Source organism: Chelon labrosus (assembly GCF_963514085.1).
Source record: "Chelon labrosus genome assembly, chromosome: 3".
In the NCBI taxonomy this organism is placed as follows: domain Eukaryota; kingdom Metazoa; phylum Chordata; class Actinopteri; order Mugiliformes; family Mugilidae; genus Chelon; species Chelon labrosus.
The window spans coordinates 23,545,568-23,570,153 of NC_140339.1; the positions used below are offsets into that span (position 1 = coordinate 23,545,568).

Below are 24,586 nucleotides of genomic sequence, written 5' to 3' on the forward strand. Positions count from 1 at the left end.
CTTCACTTTCAGGGTGCGTGAGACGCGCAGATTTTCAGTGCGTACTTGTTTTGAATTGAAGTTATTCCTGCACTGTAGGGACACAGTGGCTCTTTTCACCAGTCGATCTTTGGCTGGTCTGTTTAACAGCGTTGCTCTGTACTGCCGGGACTGAAGTGTTAAACAACCCTTCCTTACATGTATCACTGCCTACAGTATATCTGACTGCTGTGATTGCTTATTTCAGAAGGCAGAGAGGGTAGAAAATGTAAACATCAGATTAGACCAAACATCTTTCTCAACACTTGTATAAATTGACAAATGAAAGACAAGAACTTTTAATGGTTTACATGACGTTTAATGACCGTACTGGAGTCAAGATTAATCTAGTTCTATTACCAAACTAGTACGCACACCAGAATATAAATAAAACATAAAACATAGTAAAGATGATTACAATATCTTCACGCATTGTGACACATGTGCAGTATGTTTACCAGAAATGTCAAGATAGCATTTACAAAAATAGATCTTCATTTTAGAGTGTATTGTCTTCCTCTTTGCCTGGCCCAGCTTATTATTAGAGATGTCCTCCAGTCAAGTGCTCCTTTGCCGTTCCAAGTCTTCTATAATCATCATCTTTGGCCAATACTCGCATTCTTTTTAGAACTCATACTGGGAAACAAACATGGTGATTTTGGTGATGTACCTCCCCAGCTGGACTCGTCTCTCCAGCTCACTCATCTCCACTTCGGCCTCCAGAGTGGCAGGGCCCTGCACGGGGCTCACCAGCATCAGCTGACCCGTCAGGCGGTCTGAACGCTGGACTGTGAAGTGGCGGCGAGCTTGCTTTCCCCCCAGCAGGGAGAAGCGAAGCGTGTCACCTATTGGACGCAAAGCTGAGACTCTGAACATGACGCGAGGAGCTGACAGGTTGGACACAACAGCCAGGTGGTGGTAGGAGAAGGAGTTTGGGGTTTGAGCGCATGCCTTGTTGTCCACAGGGCAGGGGTTACGTTCACAACGCCTGGAAAATAATACATGAGAGCTGAGGAAAGGTGATGCTAAAAGAATGGATTCAAGTGAGAGACTGGAATCACACTACTAATACTGTCAAGGTTCGCCGCTCACATGAACAAAATCATTATGATTTGCACAATGGGGAGTGGCAGTAAAATCATGTTAAGGATAATACTCACATCGGCGACGTCTTGACATATGTAGCATTAGGGATCTTGGGGCAGTCAACACGAACACACTGGAAACCACCGTACGTATTAATGCACATCTGGTCCTTTGTGCAGTCGTTTTGTCTGGTGGCACACTCATCAATATCTGTCAGGTTAGAGAAACACAGACAGCAGAAAAAAATGTCATTCAGACTCAAGATTAATTCTCACTTCTTATCTGGGGAACTGGAATTGATGACATTATTGATGTAGTACAATTAAAAACAAAAACTCCCCTATGCTGCTTATATTTATGATCACCCAGGGAAAAAAGTTATTTACTACTGATGGTACTGATATTTGAGTTTTATTTTGAAATCCACTCTATATCAGCAACTATCCTGAGAAATACTTTGAGTGGTGCCTAAAAGAAAGTGAAAAGTGATGTCAAAGCACAACACAGATAAATATATGCACCTTTACAGCTGCGTCCATCGCGAGTCACGTTGTACCCAGCAGGACATGAGCAGCGATATCCTCCAGGGGTGTTGACACAAGCATGTAAACACAGTCTCCCGGCCTGTCCATTATGGAACAGCTCACATTCATCTATGTCTAAAATGCATGACACAAACACACACATTAAACAACTCACGAGGAAACCTTATATCTGTTTCAATTTGTCGTTGTCCTTTGATTAAAGGGCAAATATTAGGTGTACCAGTGCAGATGTTGGTGTCTCTTCCAGAGATGGTGAATCCTGGCTCACAGGTGCAGTGGGTGGTCCCCTGCACTAAACTGCAACGAGAAGGACGGACAAAGGGCCCGGTGGTGGCAGCTGGTAAGGTGGCAGCAGCAGCGGTGGCTGGGGAGGAGGCGGCAGAGGTGTTTGTCATGGTGACAAAGACTGAATGAGGAAGTCAGAAGAGAGCAGAGGTAAACAGATGTGGTCTGCTTCAGAACATGTTAGTCTAAACCATCGGCATATTTTTGCTAATTTATTCCCCATATCTACCCTGGGTTAAGACATTCATTCAGGTTCAGACTTCATTTATTCAGCTGACAGTATGTGACAAACGTTACTGATGCACTGACGTGCGACAGTATCAGCTTTAAGAAGAGAGTGACTGGGTTGTATCAGTGGCAGCAACATGAAGCCGTCACAAATATGCAGGTATACAATATTAGTGTACTTGTCAGTTGATAAGGAACAACACCAACAAAAGAATATCAATACAAACTCTGCTGTGGCCTCTCAGACTGCTCATTTAACTGTAAAATCTGTTACTTTCTAAGTTCTGAATTTTAAAGCTTGCAACAAACTGACTGTTCGTTAGCAAAGGAATATTAAATGAAAACCAAACTAAACTGGGCCCGAGAGATAAACTCAACTACATCAGGAAACAGGCCGCTGCCTCTCAGGCAGCACTGCCCGGACTTTTAGGCTAAAATCCAATAAAAACCACTCTGTGGTATGTAGCACTGGCTTGCACTGGCAAGCCAAACCCCTGGTCAAAGTCTCCTTCAGCAGACTCAAAGGATTTGGATACTGGTGTGTGAAACATATTTGCCTTCTGAGGTACTTGTTTGTTGCAGTATACAGTATATGAGGATCAAACATTCCTGGTATATGAACATCAATACACATCTCCAACACATGTGTGTGGTCCCAGTATGAAGTGTATTATACGTACATGTTGGCACAGGGCTTTGACAGGTAACTCCAGCCCAGCCTTTGGCACAGACACAAGAAAACTGGTTCACCTCATCCATACACGTCCCACCGTTCAGACAGGGAGAGGATGCACACTCATTGATGTCTGAGGGAAATAGACAGACAGAACGTTATTCAAAAGAACTCTGGTGTTTGAAACTTGTCAGAGATACAAGGACAAATGCAACTCAATAGCTTTGATGCTTGAATCTAACACATGACATCATGACATATGGATGTATTAGACAGAAATGTGAGGAAATAATGGAGAAAGGGTTAATGTTGGGTGCAGCAAAGTGGGGGGGAATCCACATCTTGATCAAACAGCCTTTGAGTCGTTATCTCAAAGACAGCGAGCTGTCAGAAAACATAGAGGTTGGAATATCACATGTCACAGCATTCAAAAAGCTCACGAGACAACGACCAAAGTACATAAAAAAGAAATATGATCATGGGTCACATATGAATGGTATCTCCGTATAGAAAAAAGTTGGTGACATGCATGATGCACAAAAAGAGGCATGGGTAGAGAAAGCATGAGGGTACAAAGGGGACGATGACAGCATTGTAAAAGTGATCTGAGGGTTAGATAACAGGATAGTGAAGATTGGGGAGAGGAAGCAGAGAAACACTGGTGGGAAGACGATGAGGAGGAGAGAGTGGAGAAAATGAAGCATCCCGGACGGCGGAAGACTTCAGGCTCTCACCCTGGCAGGAAGGTTGCTGGCCGCTCCAGGTCAGGCTTTCCTGACAAAGCCTGGTCTCTGATCCGACAAGTTCATAACCAGGGTCACACAGAAAGTGAACCTCATGGCCTACGCTTTGTGACTTGCCAAGTTTCCTACTATTGACAGGTGCGTCCAGTTTTGGGCAGGTACCTGTTAGAAGACACAGACAGTGATTAACAAAATAAAAAGCAGAGCAGTAGATATTTTGATATTAAAACATATCAGTCTTTCTAGGGGTTTTTGCGTACTATTGATGGCCTTTGTGGTCTGCTTCCCTGCGCTGCTCTGGAGTAAATTAATTTTCTTCTTCAGGTTGCGAAGACTCTGCAGATAAGAGGCTTCATGGGCTGACAGAAGCTTCTGGACCTGCTTCAGAGAACCTTGTATTTCCTGCCTATTGGGACAGTCCTGGAACAAAACAGAGCAGTTCACTAAATTCACAAATATTTAGAAGAGCAGATCCCAATATTGCAAGTACTTCCATTCATCAACCTCTGAAATGTTTCTTAATGTTGCAACCATCCACAAAAGTCCCCCAAACCTTGGGAGCGCGTGGTGGACTATCCTGTCTATAATATGAGTGCTTGGATTCTGAAAGCTACAGAGTAGCCGAATGTGCTCCCTGTGGAATTCATGAATACAGAAAAGCTGTTCCTTTGGCTTAGAAATCAGCTAAAAATAAATATTTATCAACATAGAAAACTCCCCAAAGTGAGAAACCATAAGACCACAAGCCAGTGATGTATTAGAACTAACTTTTATTCATTCAAACTTTTTCACTTAACCCATAAAAAAATGATGAATATCTTTGTTTGTTCACTGTTTTAAGACGTATGATTCTATCTACCATTAAAATTTCAGTTCTTCCTTATCAGATTAAATTAAAATTAAATTGCGTGTGTGTTTTTTTATGTGCATATTAAAATTCACATGGACGTCTGATTCCACAGTCTAGCTACTGACTTGTTATATTCACTTGTGAAATTGACAGTATGCTTATTGTGGGATTAAAAATTCCCGTACAAAATGAAATCATAGTTGTATTTGTAACCAAAGCAGATGCTGCTTTAGTGCATGTAAGCTAATAAATGCTTAGAAATATGTTTGGTGAAGTGTTCACTAATGTATTCACTAGCATTCATCTCACTAGGTAACAGCCAAGATCCTGTAACTCAGTCACAAACACAGAAACAGTGTATGTTTGTGATGTGGTTTGAGGTGTGATCTCATGCACATGGTTTAACTCTTCTTTACATAAAGTTATGCAACTACCACAGTCATTTTAGGAAAGGGGACCATATCAAATGGTATACATCTTAGATTATGAGTAATTACTGACTCAGTTTGGGGCCAGTCAGTCGGTTGCAAAATCCCTCTGCATAAACATCACCTGTGTTCAAACCTTTTCATTGGCTGGAAGGCAGAGGGAGTGGCACAAACATGTTTTCGGCCTTTTCCCTCATTACACTCATTCATTGAACAGCTTCATTCTCCACCTGCCCCTTCGTCTCATGCATGTTTTCAGGCAACCAATTAGCGTTTTCATCCAGGAGGAGTTATGTAAGAAGAGTCAATATTTGTTGAAAACACCTTTCTTATTTAGACCGGAGCGTGGTTTGGAAAGGCTTCAGTCGTTTGTGGGGGTGGTGGCTGGTGTTTATCATGTATCTGTCAAAGGCCTCTTTCTGTCTGTGCTAGGCGACATTTCACATGGCTTCATGTGAACTGGGTGATGTTACCACAGTGTGGAGTCATGCAGTGCTGGAGCACAAAATTACACTACGGTCCTATTTGATCTCATCTTATTTGAACAGCATGCACTTATTCATACAACACATACAACACACATACAGTGTATAAGAGCTAGACCATCATACTGACATTACTGCAGGAATTTGATGATGGTGTTGCTCGTTTCTCAGTAGAACAAAAACAAATACATGCACAGACAGACATGCATGCAGAGTCCTACAGAGAGTCGTTCACAGAGATGCAGCTTCATGGAAATGTTTAACAGGTTTGCAGTGAAGCACAGCACAGATATAGTGAGTGAATTCACTCACTGCAGCCTCTGGGATGTTGTTTCTCAAGCTTGCGTGCAAAGTAGGTGCGACTCAAGGTTTGCTCTGTTAAAAAGTTTCTCTGTGATGCCAAGGAAAATCACAGGTCCTACTGTGATTTTCCTTGGCATCACAGAGAAACTTTTTGTTGTGTACTTCAGAACTGAGGGAATGTTATTTGGATTTGTGATGTTATGACTTTTAATGCATACATGATCACTATCCGACACATATACTGATCAATAACAGAACTTTAAACTTAAAATTATTAAACTTTTGGAATAATGTCATAAAAATGAGTAAGGCCCTCTGCTGTGAATCAAATGCATTCATTCCCTTATTAATTAACACTGCGCCACTTACCTGTCCAAAAGCAGGAGGGAGTGAACAGAAACACAGCAATGTGATGACGATCCCTGCTGACGCAGTCATGTTCCCACTAATACCAGTCCAATGCGCAGTCGATAATCACTTTTCAGTTGCGTTAGAAATTGCAAGCAGTGTGCACTTGGAGGGGGCAGCCTTCAGAGTGTGCAGGGAGTCCGGGTGAGAGAAGGAGCACAGTCAGCAGTGGAAAAGCTTCAGTAGCTAAATGTTGCGAAATGCTGGGTTTACTCTTGAGGAGCCAATCAGCGAAAGACATCTGAAGAAAAATGTGACCACATTTTCGTCCCTTAACTTACACTTGGTCTTTGCTCAAAGCAGCTCAATGTCTGAGAGGATCTACAGAGAAGCTGTGCCCTCTGCAGGAATTTCTGCATGTGTGCATTCCTGTACCGTGCATATACGATAGCTGGACTTAACAGAACAACAGATTATTCTCACACTCTGGCCTGTCAGGGTCATTTTGATGAGCGCAATGATTTGTAGCTGTAAAAACGTTAAATTACCTATTTTTTTCTTACCATTTAACACTAATAAATCTGTCACTCATATAATGCTAATAAATTGGCTACATCAATTAAAGATTTGTTGATGTGGGAAGAGGTACAGAAATTTCCAATGAGACATTTTGATCAGGTAGGTTACATATGTCCTGGCTGACCACATTCATTAATACACAGGATTAGATGTTACAATCCCTTGTGCCAAGATCCCAGGCAAAACACATTTAGAGGCCCCGTCCAACTGAGAAACCCTAACAAACCTACGGTCATGTGATATGACGATTAACCTACAATCTAAATTAACTACGTAAATGCTGCTGGCTTGTAGGCCCACAGAGCAGCACAGGATAATTCAAACATTGTGAAGTATAAACTAACCTAATGCTGCTGGCTTGTATGGCCCACTCAGCAGCTAACCAAACAAAGAAATATCACTACCAACCAACATGAAGACATCAGATACCTCGCCTAGTCAACAGCAGTATGCAAGGTAAGCAAGTTTTGTATAGCTCTTTGATTGCAGTACCTTGTGAGCTTCACTCTGCTAGATATCTGTATCATCTTTTCAGTTGTGTAGAAAGTGAAACTGCAGAGGTGCTACAAACAAAACTGTCTTTGTGGGAAATTTAAATGAAGTGGTGAAAATATGGTGTGTAGAAAAACGTTTTTGTGTAGATGGATTTTTGTTTCCAGTGTGTACAGCCATGGCAGGAGGTTTCAAAGTGTAATGTGTATTGAGGACACACTGTGATAACAAGGGCTGCTATGAGTTGGATTTACCTGAGGAATCATCTTAGCGAGTGGCAATGTTAGACAGAGCACAGAACAGACTGTGTGAATGGCTGTCATTTGGCTCAGCGGGGTCACACAGTCCTGAACAGATGCTGCAAAATCAAAGAGATAAGGAATAACTGGACAGCCTGGGGTCTGAAACCTCTGTGGGAAATACATGCAGCCCAGTGGAGAGTGGAGAGGTGTCAGAGAGAAAGCCTATTGTGCCACGCTGCAGTCATCCCCAGTCACTGAATCACCCCACAGTGTGGGTATCATGAGTCATGCTTCCTGTGGCGGGTCCATAAAAGAAAAAAAAAAAAACCATTGTCACCATATCCAAACAGGCACACAGACAGCTCCATCCTGGCTTTTACGTGATACAAAAAAGTTCTGCCACCTCATATTCCGCTCTAATAAGTGTAAGAGTACATCATGCACACAGCTCAGAAATGAAGCTTCAGCTGCAGTGACTCATCTGAAAGACAGACATCGGTCCCTCAAAACCAACTTCCTATCAATAACAAAGATGAACACTCATGTACGACCCAGTCATAGTGGCTGAGCACTCTTTTTGTCATTAAGTTGGAGAACCCAATGTTTTTCCTTCACTGTCCGCTAGTAACTCCACTCCTGCTGTCAGTGGTGGAAAGTAGGAAAGCTACTCAAATACAAGTTTGAGACGATTTTTGTAATAATATACTATTGCGTGTGTGTGAATTTGTATGTAATCTATCGTAACCCAACACATTTTTTATTTTTTTTCCACTGGAAATAATTGTTTTTTGACTTTACAACTGCAGACTATGATTTGGCACAAATCAACAATCAGCTTAAAGATGCATTTAAGTGTGTATTAAAACACAAAGTTACAAGAGTAATACTGATGCAGTAATAAAAATGTAACACAAACGGTGCACTTTTGCAATAAGGACGCTTAAACTGACACTCTGCTTCCACTGCTCTTCTGTTGTAAAGGTTACCCTGTAAAGTGCATTCATTATATTTTACATTTACTTCCATGGACAAAACTAAGTCTTCTTCTTCCTTATGCATCTGCAGGGATACGGTATGTGAGTCTTTTTCTGTTATCCAGTTTGCTCTCACCTGCATTGTAAAGCAGAAGGGCAGACATTGTTTTCTATTTATTTTTTTTAACATTGCTTTAAAACGAAACGTGCATAATTAAAAAATAAATAAATAAATAGTATATTAAAATACTGAGTGCATTCTTCAGCAAGTCTGCAGTCCAGGTTTGAATTGCGACATGCGCTTTGCAGCCCGAGGTGCAAACTCTTAAGCCAGTGAAGAGAAAGGAGGGGGAGGAGGAGGGGGAGAGAAGGGAGGCAGGATAACTGTGAGCAAGTGGCCACTGTTGTGGAGGACGATCCAGTCCAGGAGTTCACAATGCTGTCTGTAACGGCTCCCCGGGGTTTGGACCTGTTCGTCTTATTGTTTCTTCTGGCCCCGTTTATCTCAGCGAACCGGATCGTGGCAGAAGCACCGGACCTCCAGAGATTCCCCACCTCCGGTAAACCACGCAAACACGCTTCACACTGTGCGCAAGTCAGGTGGCCACGAGGGACAGTAATCTAGTGAAGGGTGATTTTCATCCGTTTAAATACTTTGGATTCATTTATTTTTTCTTGGTGTAAATGTAATTACAGCAAATAAGTCTGAGAACTGTATAAGTGAATTTTTTTTTTTTTTATGAGTGAAAGGTTTTATGAGTGAAAGTTGTTGCCTCATGTTGCCAACCAGATGGAAATAATTTAAGCTACAGATGTGTCTGCTGCTGCCAATATTATTCTGTGAATGCATCCCCTACCCAACTATATGTAGAAGTGTACCATCACCTTCACACATTTGCATTTTGATGGTATGTTACCAAACATGGGGCAGAATTATGATCCCTTTGTTTTATAAAGTGTTCAGATCCACTAAGTAACTTTATGGTCCTTACTGAAGCCAGATCCAAAACTTTTTAAGATTTATTCCCAATAGTTTGAGTCATTCAATAATGTAAGGATCATTTTAAAGTAATATAGAATTTAGCATAAATCAGAGGGCAAAGAAACATTCATTTATATATAAATATTTAACCCATACATTGGACATACAGTATGTTAAACAAGTATAACTTCTACTTTAAAGACTTGATTTGTACATTTGTAACTACATAACTACACTGCCACATAAAGCTACCTGTCACGCTATGTCTCCGTCTCGGACATCAACTCAAACATCCCACTAGCGCATTTGCATTCTGTTGCCACAGCAGCAGCAGACAGCAGTATATACTAACCGAGCATTTGTGTTTCCTTCCAGGGCTCGGGGTGAGGGAGCACTCACAGATTGTCGCCCAGCACAATAGACTGCGCAGCCGGGTCAAGCCCATGGCAGCTAACATGCAAAAAATGGTTTGTGGCACCTATTGTCTGTCTTTTCTGTGCATATTTGAATGGTGAGTTTGCCGTGGCCTAAATGTGAGCTCAGAAGTATCCTTTTTCTTGACAATTTGCAGCTCATGTTAAAACCTGGAAGCTCAGGTTTACAGTACATATACAGTAATCACACCAGGCTCATAAGCAGTCTATTAGGAAGGTTCATTTAAGGCACATAGCACTTGGTTAAGGCTGGAGAAAGATTGTTTTTTGCCTTAACAAACCCTTTCAAGACAGACATTTTAAGTTTTTGCAGGTATGTCATTTCCACTTAAGGCAGGTCCTGATTTTATGAATGCTGTTTCACTGTCATGCCTTACGGGGACAATTAATCTAACTGAGCCTTCATTAATAAACCTGTACCTACTGTAACAAGTCAAAATTTCTGCCATCAAAAAGATTTATACTTAAAAAGTCCATATGTTCATTTATATTTATCCCCAAAGGCTTTTTTTTAAAAAAAAAAAACAAAAAAAAACCCTCCATTGGACAAACATCACAGAATACAGTCAGCAGGAGCTTGATTTAGGGAGAATTTAAAAATTCATTAAGTCTCTTCATCCTAATCATCAGACCTGAGTGAGATCTGAAAAACTACAGATTTATATATTCTGCCTGATCAGAATTTAGAGGCTAAAAAAACAACATGATAACTGTGAGTCAGTGCTGCAGCTCTAACAAATTTGAATGAAAAGTATGATCAAAAAACATATCTTGATCATGTAGTTTAATCGATATCCTTCTGAGTTCAAACTAACTTCCAGCTCCCATTTCAAGGCCAAAAGAAAAACAGCAATGAGGATGGTGTCAGTCATACTGATCAGACATGCATGGATGCGAGCCAACAATTTTAAAAGGCTTGCAGCCCCAACATTTAGTGCAGAAACTTGGCTTGTTGCACACAAAGTCCTTAATCAATAAAATGTGTTTGGTTCTCCCATGACAGCATCTACTCTATGACCAAGACGGGCACTTGAGTTTACGTTGGTCCTTGAGTAAATATTCCTGTTTTCCAAACTGAAATCACGAAACAAAGACATGAATAATAATGTGTTTTGGTTGAGCTTCCTTCTTCTGCAGTGTTGGTAGTCTTAGTAGTGTGAAATGGCAGTGTTGTTTGTTCTGCTCTCTTGCAGACTGAGTGATAGCGTCAAACGTAAGGGTGAAGCCAAAATCCATTTGCAGTGCACAAAGTCTTGTGGCCATTGCACATGTGGCCAACTGACACCAAGGAGTTTGGTTTAAGACAAATACAGATAAACAGCATTTGTTTGTCACTAAGCACAAACACACATAGTTCAAATCTAATTGCCTATTCTGAATGTCATAATGATAAAAAGGCCGGGGAGTCACAGCAAGGTGTTGCTGGATGTCCAGTAATTCTTGACATTAAATTTGGACTAAGGTATTTCTAATCTCCCTAGCAGCTAAACATCAGCTCTAAACTGTCTCACTATCTTAGTCCATCTATTGCTGTGCCATACGCTACTTATCTGCACCACTGTCTTACCTGCATGTGATTATGACCAAGAGGTAATGACGGATTATGAGACTCACAATGCACTAAAAACCTTGTGGGCCTAATATGAGATTTGTGCCAGGGCAAACTGTCACTTTGTCTTAGATTACATCCTCAAAGCCCGACTGAGCCCCTTTCTTCGACTGCTCCTCAGCCTTGGAGAACTGTTCTCAACTGATAAGGCAGTAATGAGAAAAAGAGGACGTGGATAATCATTCTGCATTCACAACCCTGGTATTACAGGTAATTTCCCTGTGAAAACCCTCGGAGGAAGCTTTGCCGAGCTGAAGAGGCATATTAAAGAGCTTTACTGATAAACGTTAAAAGGCTCAAGGCTTCGGCTGTGTTTGTGAATATCTGAATAGGGGTTTTTTCCCCCACACAGGAATGAACCACTAAGCACTGTGGTGAGATTGTGTTGAAGTGATTATCATATAGTCCTTTAGGCTTTTCTCTTAGGGTGAGATAAAATACTAATATTTCAAGAATGAATGATGCTCCTCCTTTTCTCTCCCAGTGCCCCGATTGCAGGTTTCCTTTGAGCTCTGTAGGCTAAGAAGTATTATGAGGTCACATCATCGCTCACGAAGACAGAAATTAAAGTTCAGTAGTTACTTTTGATATGTAAATAATGACCTCTGTTTTGGAGATATTATCTTACTAATCTCTCCCAGAACTTCCCAAGCTCTAACACCTCATTTTAACATCATTAGGCTTGGAGAGAGCTATTCTTCAGAACGTAAGAAGAAGCTTCACAAAATGATCTAAAAAGATGTACGTCCATATAGAGGTGTTTGATGGTGCCACAAAGAAGGCAGAGCCGTGTACAAGCACACAAACTGTTCATGCTCTTAGTGAAACAATCACATCTCACAGCTGATACAACATGACATGCTATAAAATGAAATAACTCAGATGACATATTGCCCGGTGACCTTATACCCCTCTGGTGTCAGGAGAGCCTTTGGCTGGCCGACATCAGAGAGCAGAGTCAGCAGTGAACATAAGGGCCCTCAGATGTTTCTCAACACTCAGTGTCAGACCTGGGATGACCTCTGTCTTCAAAATGTTGTTTGAATCAACCATCTTTACTTGACAGCACAAACGCAAAGGTGACATGATAGACAGGAGCATTTTTATTAGAAGAAACTGAATATAGTGTTTCTAAGTATGAGTTTACTGCTCTTATTTGTCAGATTAGAATGGAGATGTCAAGGAGTGAGTTCTCTTTCCACAGAGCCTGCCGTGTTACACCACCAAATATCTACAGTAGGCCAGATTGGACAAATCAAATACTGACTCTAGGGTGAACCTTTTACATTTTTACCAAGCATCAACCTCTCGAGCTCCTCGCATGGCTGCTTGATGGTGTTTACGTGAATGAATTGCCTCATTCCATAAGTGATGCAATCCCCATTAAATTAAAATTGCCAACTTCAACAGAAGACATAAACATGTTTACAGCCTGGTACAAAAACACTTCTGGTATCCATTGTTAGTTTTTCCATTCAAGACAACCAGTTTTTTTTTAATATAACTCACCCATTTAAATTACGTCTATATAGGCTTAATTAAAAGTGTTAAGTTACTTTCGTTCTAGAGACAAACCCACAACATCAAAGTTCAAGTAGTGTTTATTGTCACTTCCACAATACAGTATGTTAATAAAAACATACAGAGGTGTGAAATATTGGCATATGGATAAGCTTCTGCAATTTCATCAGATTTATTTCCATCCAGTGTTGCATTCATTTTTCACCAAGATCTTGTATTGATGATGGGAGAGTCTCTTTCACAATCTGAGCCCCACGAATCCTGGCATTGTCATCTTGGAATATGCCTGTGCCATCAGGGAAGAAAAAATAAATTTTAGGAATAACCTGGTCATTCAGTATATTCAGGCAGTCAGCTGACCTCATTCTTTGGGCACATAATGTTGCTGAACCTAGACCTGACCAACTGCAGCAACCCCAGATCATAGCACTGCCCCCACAGGCTTGTACTTGAACTAGGCATGATGGGTGCATCACTTCATCTGCCTCTCTGGACAGTTCTTAACCCAGTTTTAGTAGTTTCTACAATCTTCTTACATGTTTTCTCTACTTGATGCATGCCGATGATTTGACCCCTCTCAAACAAACTAACATCTTTTCCACGACCACGGGATGTGTCTTTCAACATGGTTGTTTAATAATAAGAAGCTACTCATTGCATCAGTTGGGGTTAAATAACTTGTTGCCAGCTGAAAGATAATCGCCCATGCACTAATTATCCAATAGGAGGACGTACATATTTGCTTAGTTAAATCCAGGTGGCAACTTTTTTTTTTTTTTGACCAGGCAGCGTAGTTGTGCAATATTTGTTGTGCAAGTGTCCATCTCGGCTGAAAGTGGCTTGTGCAATGTTGGGAGTTTGTGGTTGTATGGGTTAGTGAGTCTTTGGAGCAGGGAGACTGTTCTGATGGTCTAAGGAAGGAAGCTGTTGCTGAGTGTCATTGTCCTGGCTCCAGAACTGTTTTCCTGATGGCATAAGGGAGAAAAGGTTGGGTGGTGGTGCGAGGAGTCGCCATTCATTTATTATTAAGTTGAACCTGTAACTCCCTTCATATTGTTGTCCTTTCTAGGAGTGAGAGTACTAGTTAATTGAGTGAAGTTGCAGGAAACCCAAACCTGGTGCCACTTCGTGAAGTGTTTATACTAGTGTAGCATACAGTGAGTGTCAGTCTGTGTTTGTAGGACAGTCATAGACTGGCAGCACCTCTGCCTCGTACCTGCTGTTTGCTACACTTTGCTCGAAGTGTGTAAATGAACTCACTCAATTCCTAACTGTTTTTTTTTTCTAGTGTCAGTATCTACAAAGAACCAATATGACTGCTATTCCAGATTTGAAGTGCAGCTTAAAGTCTAGCAGACACCTGTAATTTAATGATTGAATGAGCAGTAATGTACATTTCTTGCTTTATATTCAACATATAAAACATTTCCAAAAAGTAAAAATGTCCTGAAACCTCTGCTAGAAATGTCTGGCAGCTGACCAATGGCCTTTAACAACGGTTGTCTGTCCACTTTCACTTAACTGACAAGAGAAAGAGTTTTAAACCTCTGACCTTCTTAAACATAATCACTATAATTAAATGAACAGATAGATGCTTAAAACATTTTCTGAAACACAAATACCATATGTAACTCTAGCATTAGCTTCTGCTCTCAATCACGCTGATTAATGTGAGGTACTGTTGTAAAAGGTCAAATAATTCAAATAACTTCTTCGTACGGTAATTGTTAAAAATGAAAGCCTTGCAGCCATGCTATTAAATAATGTTTTTATCCCCAGGAGTGGAATGAGAAGTTGGCCGTACTTGCTAAGGAGAGGGCCACACTGTGTCACACAGACTCCTCCCCTACACACTCCTCATCTCTCCATCACGTCGGCTGGAACACACATCTTTCCGTTTCCGGTGTCGATTCATTCTCTGACATCATCGACGGATGGTTTGAGGAGGGAAATTATTTTCTCTACTTGAGTGGGCAATGCAGAGGGAATGCCACCTGTCAGCATTATACGCAGGTCAGTCGGTGGTCAGTCCTCCGTATACAGCTGATTTTTACATTAAAAGAGTTGATGTTTCCAAACCTTCTGTCGTTTTGTAGCTGGTCTGGGCTACTTCAAGTCATCTGGGTTGTGCCAGCCAGCTGTGTCAGAGAGGCGGACACGTCTGGGAGATATTTGTCTGTGCATATTACCCTGGGTAATAATTACACATTTTTCATCCCAAAATGAAAATGTACTTATGGATTCACCTGCTGCTCATCTAGATCTAGTCAGATTGCCTCTTAGTGTTCTGCAGTAAATACTCGTTTTGCTGTAGGGGTAACTGGGAGGTGAATGGTCGGCTGGTGACGCCCTATAAGTCAGGGCTATACTGCTCCCTCTGCACCTCTTCCATGTCTGGCTGTTTTAGACTGTGGGACCATATAGGTGGATTATGTGGTAAGATAGCACACACACAAACGCACATATCAGATTTCCAGATGTTAATTTTGCAACCCTCATGTTTGTTTGTCGTCACCAGAGATTCCAAAAAACCCATGTCGAATGAGCTGCGGTCAGCACGGCCATCTTAACGTCTCATCCTGCAAATGCAAGTGTAATCCGGGCTTCACCGGACGCTTCTGCCAGGGTACGGCTTATCACCTGCTGACATTCCACCGTACATATTTTTATCATCCTCCATTAAATTGGGTGTATTTTGTGCAATTCAATATAAAAGAGAGAGCGGAGACGCACGTTTCACTGTGTCTGTTTTCCAGTTCGGTGCAGTGTGCAGTGTGTGCACGGCCGTTTCAGAGAAGAAGAATGCTCTTGCTTGTGTGATGTTGGCTATGGTGGTGCTGAGTGTGCAGGTGAGTGCAGTGTGCCTCGTCGTGTTTTTATACACTTCAGCGAGTCTACTGTAGGACAATGATTGGCTTCAGGTTTCAATAGCACGAACAGCCACACACATACTGAGGAAATCAATCCGGCTGCTGCTACATTCTTTATTTATTTTAATGGACTCATTGACGGCTGCATCGAGGAACATTAGCAGGGATATGAAATTGACTATGTGTTAAGTGAAAGTAACAGATTTACAGTTCTAATTGCTCATTTTCTTTTCTTTGAAATCATATCTTCTGGTTCAGCAGGCAACAAATTAGTAAACTGATTTAGATTTGTTACAATGACGGTCCCAAACATATTTCTGAAAATTTAATCCACGTGAGCCAAGCAGGATGTTGTCGGTGTATTCTCGTTGCTTTTGTCCCAGTAGAGAAGGTGCAGTTTCCATTTGATCGCTGTGATGTGGTGATAGATGGAAACTGCTTCATGGTGTCTTCAGAAGCTGACACCTACTATGGAGCCAAAAGTCACTGTCAGGTGAGAGTCAGGTGTGTGCTACCCACTGAGAGAATGGGACAAACTTTGTAGCCTTAGAACATCGTAACATCATCACGCAGAGACTTTTTCTGCTCTCAGTTTGCACTTTTGTTTGCTGAAACCACCAGGAACTAGGGGGAATTCTGGCACAGATCCACAGTCAGAAGGTTCAGGACATCCTGGCGTTTTATCTGAGTCAGCTGGAGACAAACAACGAGGTCACTAACACTGACTTTGAAACACGGAACTTCTGGATAGGTACAGCCTTGTGTCTTGGACATAAATAAATGTTAAACTATTATAATGTTCTGTAACACTAGACAGCTTTACCAGAGAAGGTTGTTGTTTTTATTAAGTGATGGTGCGTGGATAAACCTACTATCTTTCCACTCCACAGGTTTGACGTATAAGCCTCCGGCAGACTTATTTCGTTGGGACACAGGAGAGATTCCTCTATTCAGCAGCTTTGCCTTTGGGCAACCTGACAACCAAGGGTAAGAGCCATTTAGAAACAAGCACTGGCTACTACTGGGTACATCATAAACAGAGACAGCTCAGTGCAATGGATCTGAACAAACAGATAAGCTGAAAGAGAGAAATGGCTTTCTTCTGTGGTATTCAAGACTGCTACAACAAAATCAGAAAAAAGTTTAGTATTGTGCTTCGTTTTGAAATTAGATTTAATTTTTAACAAGGAAAGACTAAGATGTTGGCTGAGCTGCAGCCTTCACCATCACCACTAGATGTCTCTCTATTTCTCTCTGAACCTCCCTCCTCAACCTATATAGTTCCAGTTTATCCTTTTTTTCCCACACTGTGCTTGCAGCACATCTCACTGAGCCAACACTAAAGTAAAAAAGAAAATCTGCTCTATACAGTCTAGATGATTTGTTAGCCTTAAGCTTAGCTACCATAAAAGTCAGTCTGCTGTTTGTGTTTCTGCTTCAATCTAGCAAGTTGATCATAAATATTCAGAGATAATTTTAATTTCCCACTCAGGTCGGTGCATGCCAGTAAACTCTCTGTGCGGGGCGAACCCTTCATGAACTGTTACTCACGGCTTCTCTTTTTATGTCTAGTTTTGGAAACTGCGTAGAGCTGCAGGCATTAAGTGCTTTTAACTGGAATGACCAGCGCTGTAAAACCCGGAACCGATACATTTGCCAACACGGTAAGGCTCTCTCAGGGATAAGGTGAATGAATGTGTGGATGGGGCGAAGGTGGGTTTCTGATTACTCAGTGTGATCTAGTGGAAATTCCTGCTCGGAGGCAGTAGCACTACTGTTTGATAAAGGCTTTTGCCTTTTTCTGTCTAAAATTATGTGCACAAAAGCAAAACCGTTCGACCACGTCTGTAAATGAATTTTATACCATTTGAGTATAATGTCTTCTATTGCAGCAGAATGTCCACAATTGTCTTGCAAGGGAGACTGGATTGTCCTCTCACATTTCCCTCAAAACTTGGCATTACACTGTCTACAAAGCACCAGCTGCTTTGAAGCAGAAAACCTCCAGGCTCTAGGCTTCATGATGAAACACATCTGTCTCTCCAAAAGACCCACGGCCATGGCCAGTTCCTTTTGTGTAATTGATATTTTTGGACATTTTTATCCACTTATTGGAGGTGACAGTAAATACATTACTGTGACATTGCAGTCCATAGTCTGCGTTTTTGTCTCTGAAACAACGTGGCACAAGTGCAGAGTGATTTGATTCTGGGTTAAGCAAATATCACTAAATGGAGATTTTGTATTTGTGATTGTTTTCTCCTTTTTCAGCTTTACACCTGCGCTTTAGAGTCATTATTTATGTAGGCACTTAGCATTGCCTATATCCCAGTGTCTGCCGCTGGTAATCACTGCAGGGTGAAGTGTAAAATGTTAATCCTGTGTGTCCAATACTGATGCGAAAACCCCACTGGAATCTCCATTTAAGCATGCCACTCAGTCTAAATCAATGGCACTCAGTGCTCACCATCAAGAACCTTTGAGCAATCAATATACTTCAGCTCCACAAAGGCCTGCAGTGTTTGGACACCAACATTGATCGTGAGGAATGAGATGGTGGCAGGTGTTTAGTTTTGCCCACTTGAGTGTGTCTTTGCAAGTGTCTGGTGTGTAATCTGGTATTGATCACTCGTAGCTAAATGACCGATCTGCTCTGAATGTGGTCAGCGCTGCTAACACGCTGTATTTACAATCTGTTGTTTGTAGACCATTCACTGTCTCCCACTTTTTAGCCTGTGTTTGTGTAAAACATGATTGGTAAATAATGATTAAGAAGGGGCTTGGGGGTTGGATTGTATCAATAGTTATTCCTAAAGTTGTATGGTCATTAACAAAGCTAAACTTCTATGAATGCTCTCTCTCAGTCAATAGTTGTCTCAGCTCTCCTATCAAAGTAAAATTCCACTAAAGCAACAAAGAATAAAGTTCAGCTGATTATATGCGCACAGAGCTTTCCAGCCGACAATGCCATGTTGTGTTAATTGGTAATAAAATGATAAATGGGTGTCACACAGCCTGGGGCAAACACTAAAGTGTGTGCATGTGTGTGTGTGTCACATTAACAGCTTCTTCACGGTCATGTTTTTGCAGATTTAGAGGACAACTGCAATTTCTGACACAATCCTTGTTTTTCATACACTCCACAGTTTTTCCTTTTTCCTGTTTTTGTGCGACATACTTAATTCCCAACTATAGGAGTCAAAATTTGCAAGATGATTATCCATCTTATGTCTTTTTGTTCGTTTGAGTCAATCCTGTCTAGTGTCTGGGATGGGAGATAAATGTCGGCGATGTTAAAATTTGAGTATGTATGCATCTATTATTTCAAATAGTCCTTCTCACCCCAGGCACCACCTGTTTGACCTCCTCGTCCCTGACAACTCGTGCCACCAGACAACAGTTTCTTCCCGAAAGCCATTCAGTGCCTCATCGAACACACCTTAAAAGAAAATCCTGTGCAATAAATTTAATATTTATTATGGTCTTGGTCTGTCTGTGAATGGGATTGTTTGTGAGTGCATCTTGTAGACTATTTTATGTACGTTTGTATTTTTTGAACACACTGTTGTGGTGGGTATTTTTTTATATCTTTCTATTCTATTCTATTTTATTTTTTTCTGTTTCTGTTCTAGTGGACATCTTCATGTAACTCTACAGCCTAGTATTTGTTCTATAATGTGTGTTTATATGTGTATTTCACAGCTGCAGAGCACATTGCCCAATGGGACGATGGCACGTGACCTTGATCTCTCAAAGGGAGGAAAGAGATGTGCGGTACTTTCCATGTTTTGTTACTCATTGTACATGGATCCTTGTATGTACGATGTCTACTGTACATGTTATTGTGAATGAACTATTGAAAATAAAAAAAAGGGAAAGCTGCTCATAGCTGTGATGATGTGCTGCCTTGAAACCATCTGTGGACAAAAAGCAGCAGCAAAAGAAGGGGCAAACAGTAAATATGTATTGAAGCTCAGATTGCCTGCATATTCTGGAGCCTATCCCAGCTGTCATCGGGGTACACCCTGGACAGGTCTCCAGTCTATCACAGGGCTAACACAGAGAGACAGACAACCATTCACACTCACATGCACACCTACGGCCAATTTAGAATCACCAATGAACCTAACAAGCATGTCTTTGGACAGTGGGAGGAAGCCGGAGTACCCGGAGTGAACCCACGCAGACAGACAATATTCATTTGACCTTAAAATAAGTAAGAGAGAAATCCAGAAAGAGCAGAGAGAGGATAAAATCAGCCACAGAAGGGGCATGTGAATTACTTCTACAAAGGATAAGCTGTTATGTCACCTGTGCCAAACCAGTTACAGCGACATAAAGAATAGCTTTCCAGTAAGCAAAATATAAATACAGCTTTATTTCTTACCCCTACAATGTGATAGTTAGAAGACGCTGCAACAAATTTGGCTTTAAATGTTATTTGAAATTACTTCCTGAATACACCTCTGTAAATAATTATGGATCATCATGTGAGGTCAAATTATTTTGGAAAAGAAAAAGCAAACGGTGCCTGACTTATCTAGTTGTGGTCTACTGGACTCACTGGTCTGGGTAATCACAAAAAACTTTGGAAGGAAAATTACATTTAGTGAATTATTTTTTTAATGACTTTATCGTTGTCTTAATTTTTTCTTTATTATTATTTTTTTAATTAAAACAATCTTTCTCATGATGTTCTGCAGAAACACATGTTAAATTCCCGTGATGTTTCAGGTTTTAAGGAAAACAAATCTGAGCTTAAGAGGGTTAAAAATAGATCAGTGACTCCTGTTGAAGACTATCTACTTCTTCGAGGGGAATTTCCTGCCTATGTTCAAACCTGAATTTTGACACCACAGATGGCGCCACATGAATTTTCTCTCTATGCGTGGTTTAAATGTGAAACAGACCGTGAGACTCAGAGGTCTGACTCCATGCTGTCCTCTCAATGATGACACACTCAGTATGAAGAGAAAGTTTAAAGGCTGCATATGATGGGGGCTAACTGTCCTTGAGTTCCACAGAGTTTATATTAACACGTTTTATATTGACCCTCCACTGGTAATGTATACAGGACACCTATATGGACATAAACTCAGAGCTTCTTCAAACACCTGCCTCATTCTGCATGCGCAGCCCTCATCCTCCCAGCACCTGCAGATAAAGCTCCAACAAGGACGTTTGGGGATTAGAGAGCAGTGAGGGTGAATAAGGCTGGCCTCACAGTGTGTCATTAAGTGACATCTGCTGTCTAGTAAACTTTTTTGCTGATGTGTTGGTTCATGCGTGTATGTGTCAGCCTGGGAGTGTGCAGTGCATGTGTGAAGCTTGGCCTCATATTCGTTGCTCGCGAAGCTTCTTGCTGGTCTCATGGTGCCCCCTGATAAGCTGGTGCTGCAGAGGGTTTCAGAATGGTGCTAGTGGCAGTGGAATTAGCTTCCATTGTCATGATAATGACAGTGATACTCTTGCCCCTTCCAACTCAGACCAGCCATTGTATGGAAACAGGAATGCAATTTCTCCTGCAGCGGCAACCGACAATCCTCAATGAGAGTGAAAGGTCCCTAAATGACTCCCCATTCAGACGAGGCTGAGGGGCCAGCAGCCAATTAAAGTGGGAGCAGCAGAACAGTGCCATTCCAAAGACCTAAGGCTGTCTCTAAACACACACATATATACACATTAGTTGCTGTATTTTCCTTTTGACAAAGAACATCTAATCCCCTAAACGATTTTTTTCCTTACAGACCCTATTCTTCAGGGGCACAGGCAGCTTGTGCTAAATAACTCAGAGGTTTATTCAGCGCGGCATGTACACAGACTCAGGAACATGAGTTACTGATTGGAAAAAGCCTTAATATTGGTGCTGGGGAAATGTGGGACAGATTTCCTGAGCAATGTGGAGACACTCTTCAACATCATCCATCATGGTTAAATTCTTTGGTGGTGTTTATGGTATCAGACAGTCTCCTCTAGGCATTTATCTGGCAGCTGAGGAAGAGTCACGATGGAGGGTGAAGAGTTTCCAAAGTGTTCACTCTACTGAGCTGTGAGTAAAATGAATGTGTGCTGCAGGGCTCTGTGAGCCTTGAGCTCACAGAGCCAGAAGAAGCCTATTGAGCCATATTAATCTGTTTTAAGCAATGCTACTAATAATTACGAGTCGCAGCACTGACAACCATTCAGAGAGTCTCCTTGAACTAAACTGCTCCCCTTGAATGCCTCATTTATTCTACCGCCACCTTCGCTCCCTTGCGCCTTTTGTTTGTCTCCACTGGTTCATTATAAACATTTTCTCCACTCTACAATCTGAAAATGATCTGAGATACTTTTGCAATAAATGTACTTATCTGGTTCCTCATTTGAATGTTGACGTTCTGCAACACAATCTTAATCTTTTTGTTACTTACTATATCCTCCACCTACTGGACTATGCAGTCATCATCAGCTCACTACTCCTCTTTGTGCATTTTGTCAAGAGGAAAGTTAACATACAGCACTGTTTGGTTAAGGAACTTAACAAAAGTTGCAAGCTGTTCAAGAAAACTGCTGAGACTGAAAGAAGCTGAAACATAAAAAAAATCACATTTTCACCAGCCAGTGGGTGTTGGCCTGGGTGATACTGAGATGAACTAAAAGATGGTCTTTCCTGGCGAAATAACAGCAGCCCCATCTTCTGACCTCCTCCGACCAACTTCTGCTAATTATCAATATAAGTAGTTATAACACTGTATGAGCTGGTGACATGAATTAAACCAACATTCGTATCTTTTATAAATATCTGCCAGTTAACATCCTGTCATTCAGTTCTGGAAAACTGGATTTCCTTCTGACATTTCCAGCATGTGAATGTCAAGAAATGAAATGACTGCAAAGCTGAAACAACGCAGTCCTCAACGGGAACTTAGAGCGATTTGATACAGGTAATGTCGGTTCTTAGCAGCAGGTGTTCAAGCCTGGGAGCATATTATGCATTCTAAGGTGGCATCAGACACCAAGTAGAAAATATCTAGCCATCATATGATATCACAAGGCAGGGGTTTAGATGAAAGCTCTCATACGGCTGCAATCAGTCTCCAATTATGGCTCTTTACATCTCAATGAGGAAATCCAGCTGCACTGTAGGGAACTGATGATACAGGCGTAGGAGTAACCGTGTATGTTTATGAGGAGAGGCGGATGATACTTAACAGACGGAATTGCGAGGGGGTTTCTAATCATCAGAACAAATCAGGTAAGGACTGCACTAAGAACTGGCTTTATAGTCTCACCTGCTAAAGGTCTGTGTTTACCATGAAAAGAAGTGAGACAGTGTTTTTTTCTTTGTCACGCTCCTTGCAGCGGTTTGTGAGCCCTAACATTAGCTATTTCTCCTCGGACGATGAATTGTAAGCAAATACACAACAACATTAAAAGAGACTCTATTGTGTGGGTAAGATTGAACCGCGATTATAAATTCAATTAGTTGTCCGAGCCATTCATTCTTTTCTAACTTCTTTTCTAGCTTTAAATAAATCAAAAGAATGAATACAATTATTCATTTATAGAAAAATAAACATAAAACATACTTATCAGAGTTTCAGATAGGAACGCAGTTTAATTTTACATCAAACCAATATTCAGTCTAGTCAGAGGACTGCATTATTCTGCCCATCCTCAATCACCATTAAACCGTTCTCAGGCCTTTATCTATGGCATGTTTTCTCTCTCTCTCTCTCTCCCCCCCTCTCTCTCTCTTTGCTGCCTTCTTTGTCTTTTTCATTTTCTCCTTTCAGTGCAGTCACTATTGAGCAGCCCACAGCATTTGGATGCAAGATGAACTTTGATAAGAGTTAATGAGAACGCAGCATTGTGCAGGCAAAGAATGGCTCGGGCTGCACTCAAGAGCCCCCTCACCAGGAAATGGACTGTGAAGAGCCACAGTCACCCACTCCTCCAGGTTTGGAAGGGGGGGAAGGAGAGAGGGAATCAGAGGAGGCCGGAAAGATTGTGAAAGACTGGAAATAGAAGAAGGGGAAATTCAGTCTGAGGTGTAGAAATGCAGAACAGATCAGTGAGACGGGGTACAGACATAATGACAGCTATAGGACCTAACCTGCACACAAAATATGCTTTTCTTACCAACTGTATGTCTTACCGTTTACATGTGAGCAAACTGTGGGTTGTGCACGTAACAAAAAAAAGTATAAACTAACAAGAATAACAATCGTCCTATCATAAAAATAATTCTCTATATTTTTGTGGTTATGTATGGTATTGTTTCCTTAAAGCTGAACACAACCGTCTCTAAAAATGCTCGTCTCCAGTAGTTCCTCACCTTGTTGGCGTAGAGTAGATGTGTGGTTAGAGATGGGATTTTGGACCTCTCTCATGGCCAGATGCAAAGACAATTATAGCAGAATTTTCTTTGTGGATATATTAAAAAGGTGCAGGTTGGGTGGCATTCACATTTAAACTAGTACTAGTATCCAACTATGCAGCGGTACCATTTTTCAGTGTTTTAAACTAATTCATCAATCACGATCACAATTTCATCTGTAAAAGATAAGTCCAAACGTCTCAATTGCAACTATAAATACATCGTACACAGCAAAATTAAACCTCATGCTGCTTAAATTGAAGCATTACTACTGACGTTACCTCATGGCTTCCTTCTCTTGTCAGCACTACCACACCGCGTACATACACTCCTGATCAAAATTTTAAGAATTTTAAAATTGCAAGAATTTACATTTTGCACTGTTGGATCTTAAGAAGGTTCTAAGTAGTGCTTCAAAATGCAAAAAGAAGAAATGGGAGTGAGACAAGAAAAAAAATTGAGTAAGCAATTTATTGCAAACAACCATTAAACTGAAATAGGCTGTTCATCAGCTGATCAAAAGTTTTAAGAC

The 24,586-nt window shown here is 41.2% G+C and overlaps 2 protein-coding genes across 2 annotated transcripts; one reads left to right on the plus strand and one right to left on the minus strand.

Moving 5' to 3' along the window:
* Positions 1 to 446: 446 nt before the first annotated feature.
* LOC311485736 (fibulin-7-like) lies at positions 447 to 6,082 on the minus strand (the record flags this gene model as incomplete). Its single annotated transcript, XM_084541329.1, has 8 exons — positions 447 to 1,006; positions 1,179 to 1,314; positions 1,626 to 1,763; positions 1,870 to 2,055; positions 2,843 to 2,968; positions 3,570 to 3,740; positions 3,839 to 3,998; positions 6,014 to 6,082. The coding sequence occupies 8 exons, from the start codon at positions 6,080 to 6,082 to the stop codon at positions 643 to 645; spliced, it is 1,350 nt and encodes a 449-aa protein (XP_084397455.1). The 3' UTR covers positions 447 to 642.
* Positions 6,083 to 8,715: 2,633 nt separating this feature from the next.
* Positions 8,716 to 18,887, plus strand: LOC311486147 (C-type lectin domain family 18 member A-like; the record flags this gene model as incomplete). Its single annotated transcript, XM_084541908.1, has 11 exons — positions 8,716 to 8,839; positions 9,490 to 9,728; positions 14,605 to 14,838; positions 14,922 to 15,019; positions 15,140 to 15,261; positions 15,344 to 15,451; positions 15,582 to 15,674; positions 16,082 to 16,188; positions 16,317 to 16,446; positions 16,586 to 16,682; positions 17,268 to 18,887. The coding sequence occupies 11 exons, from the start codon at positions 8,716 to 8,718 to the stop codon at positions 17,383 to 17,385; spliced, it is 1,470 nt and encodes a 489-aa protein (XP_084398034.1). The 3' UTR covers positions 17,386 to 18,887.
* Between the last annotated feature and the right edge of the window lie 5,699 nt (positions 18,888 to 24,586).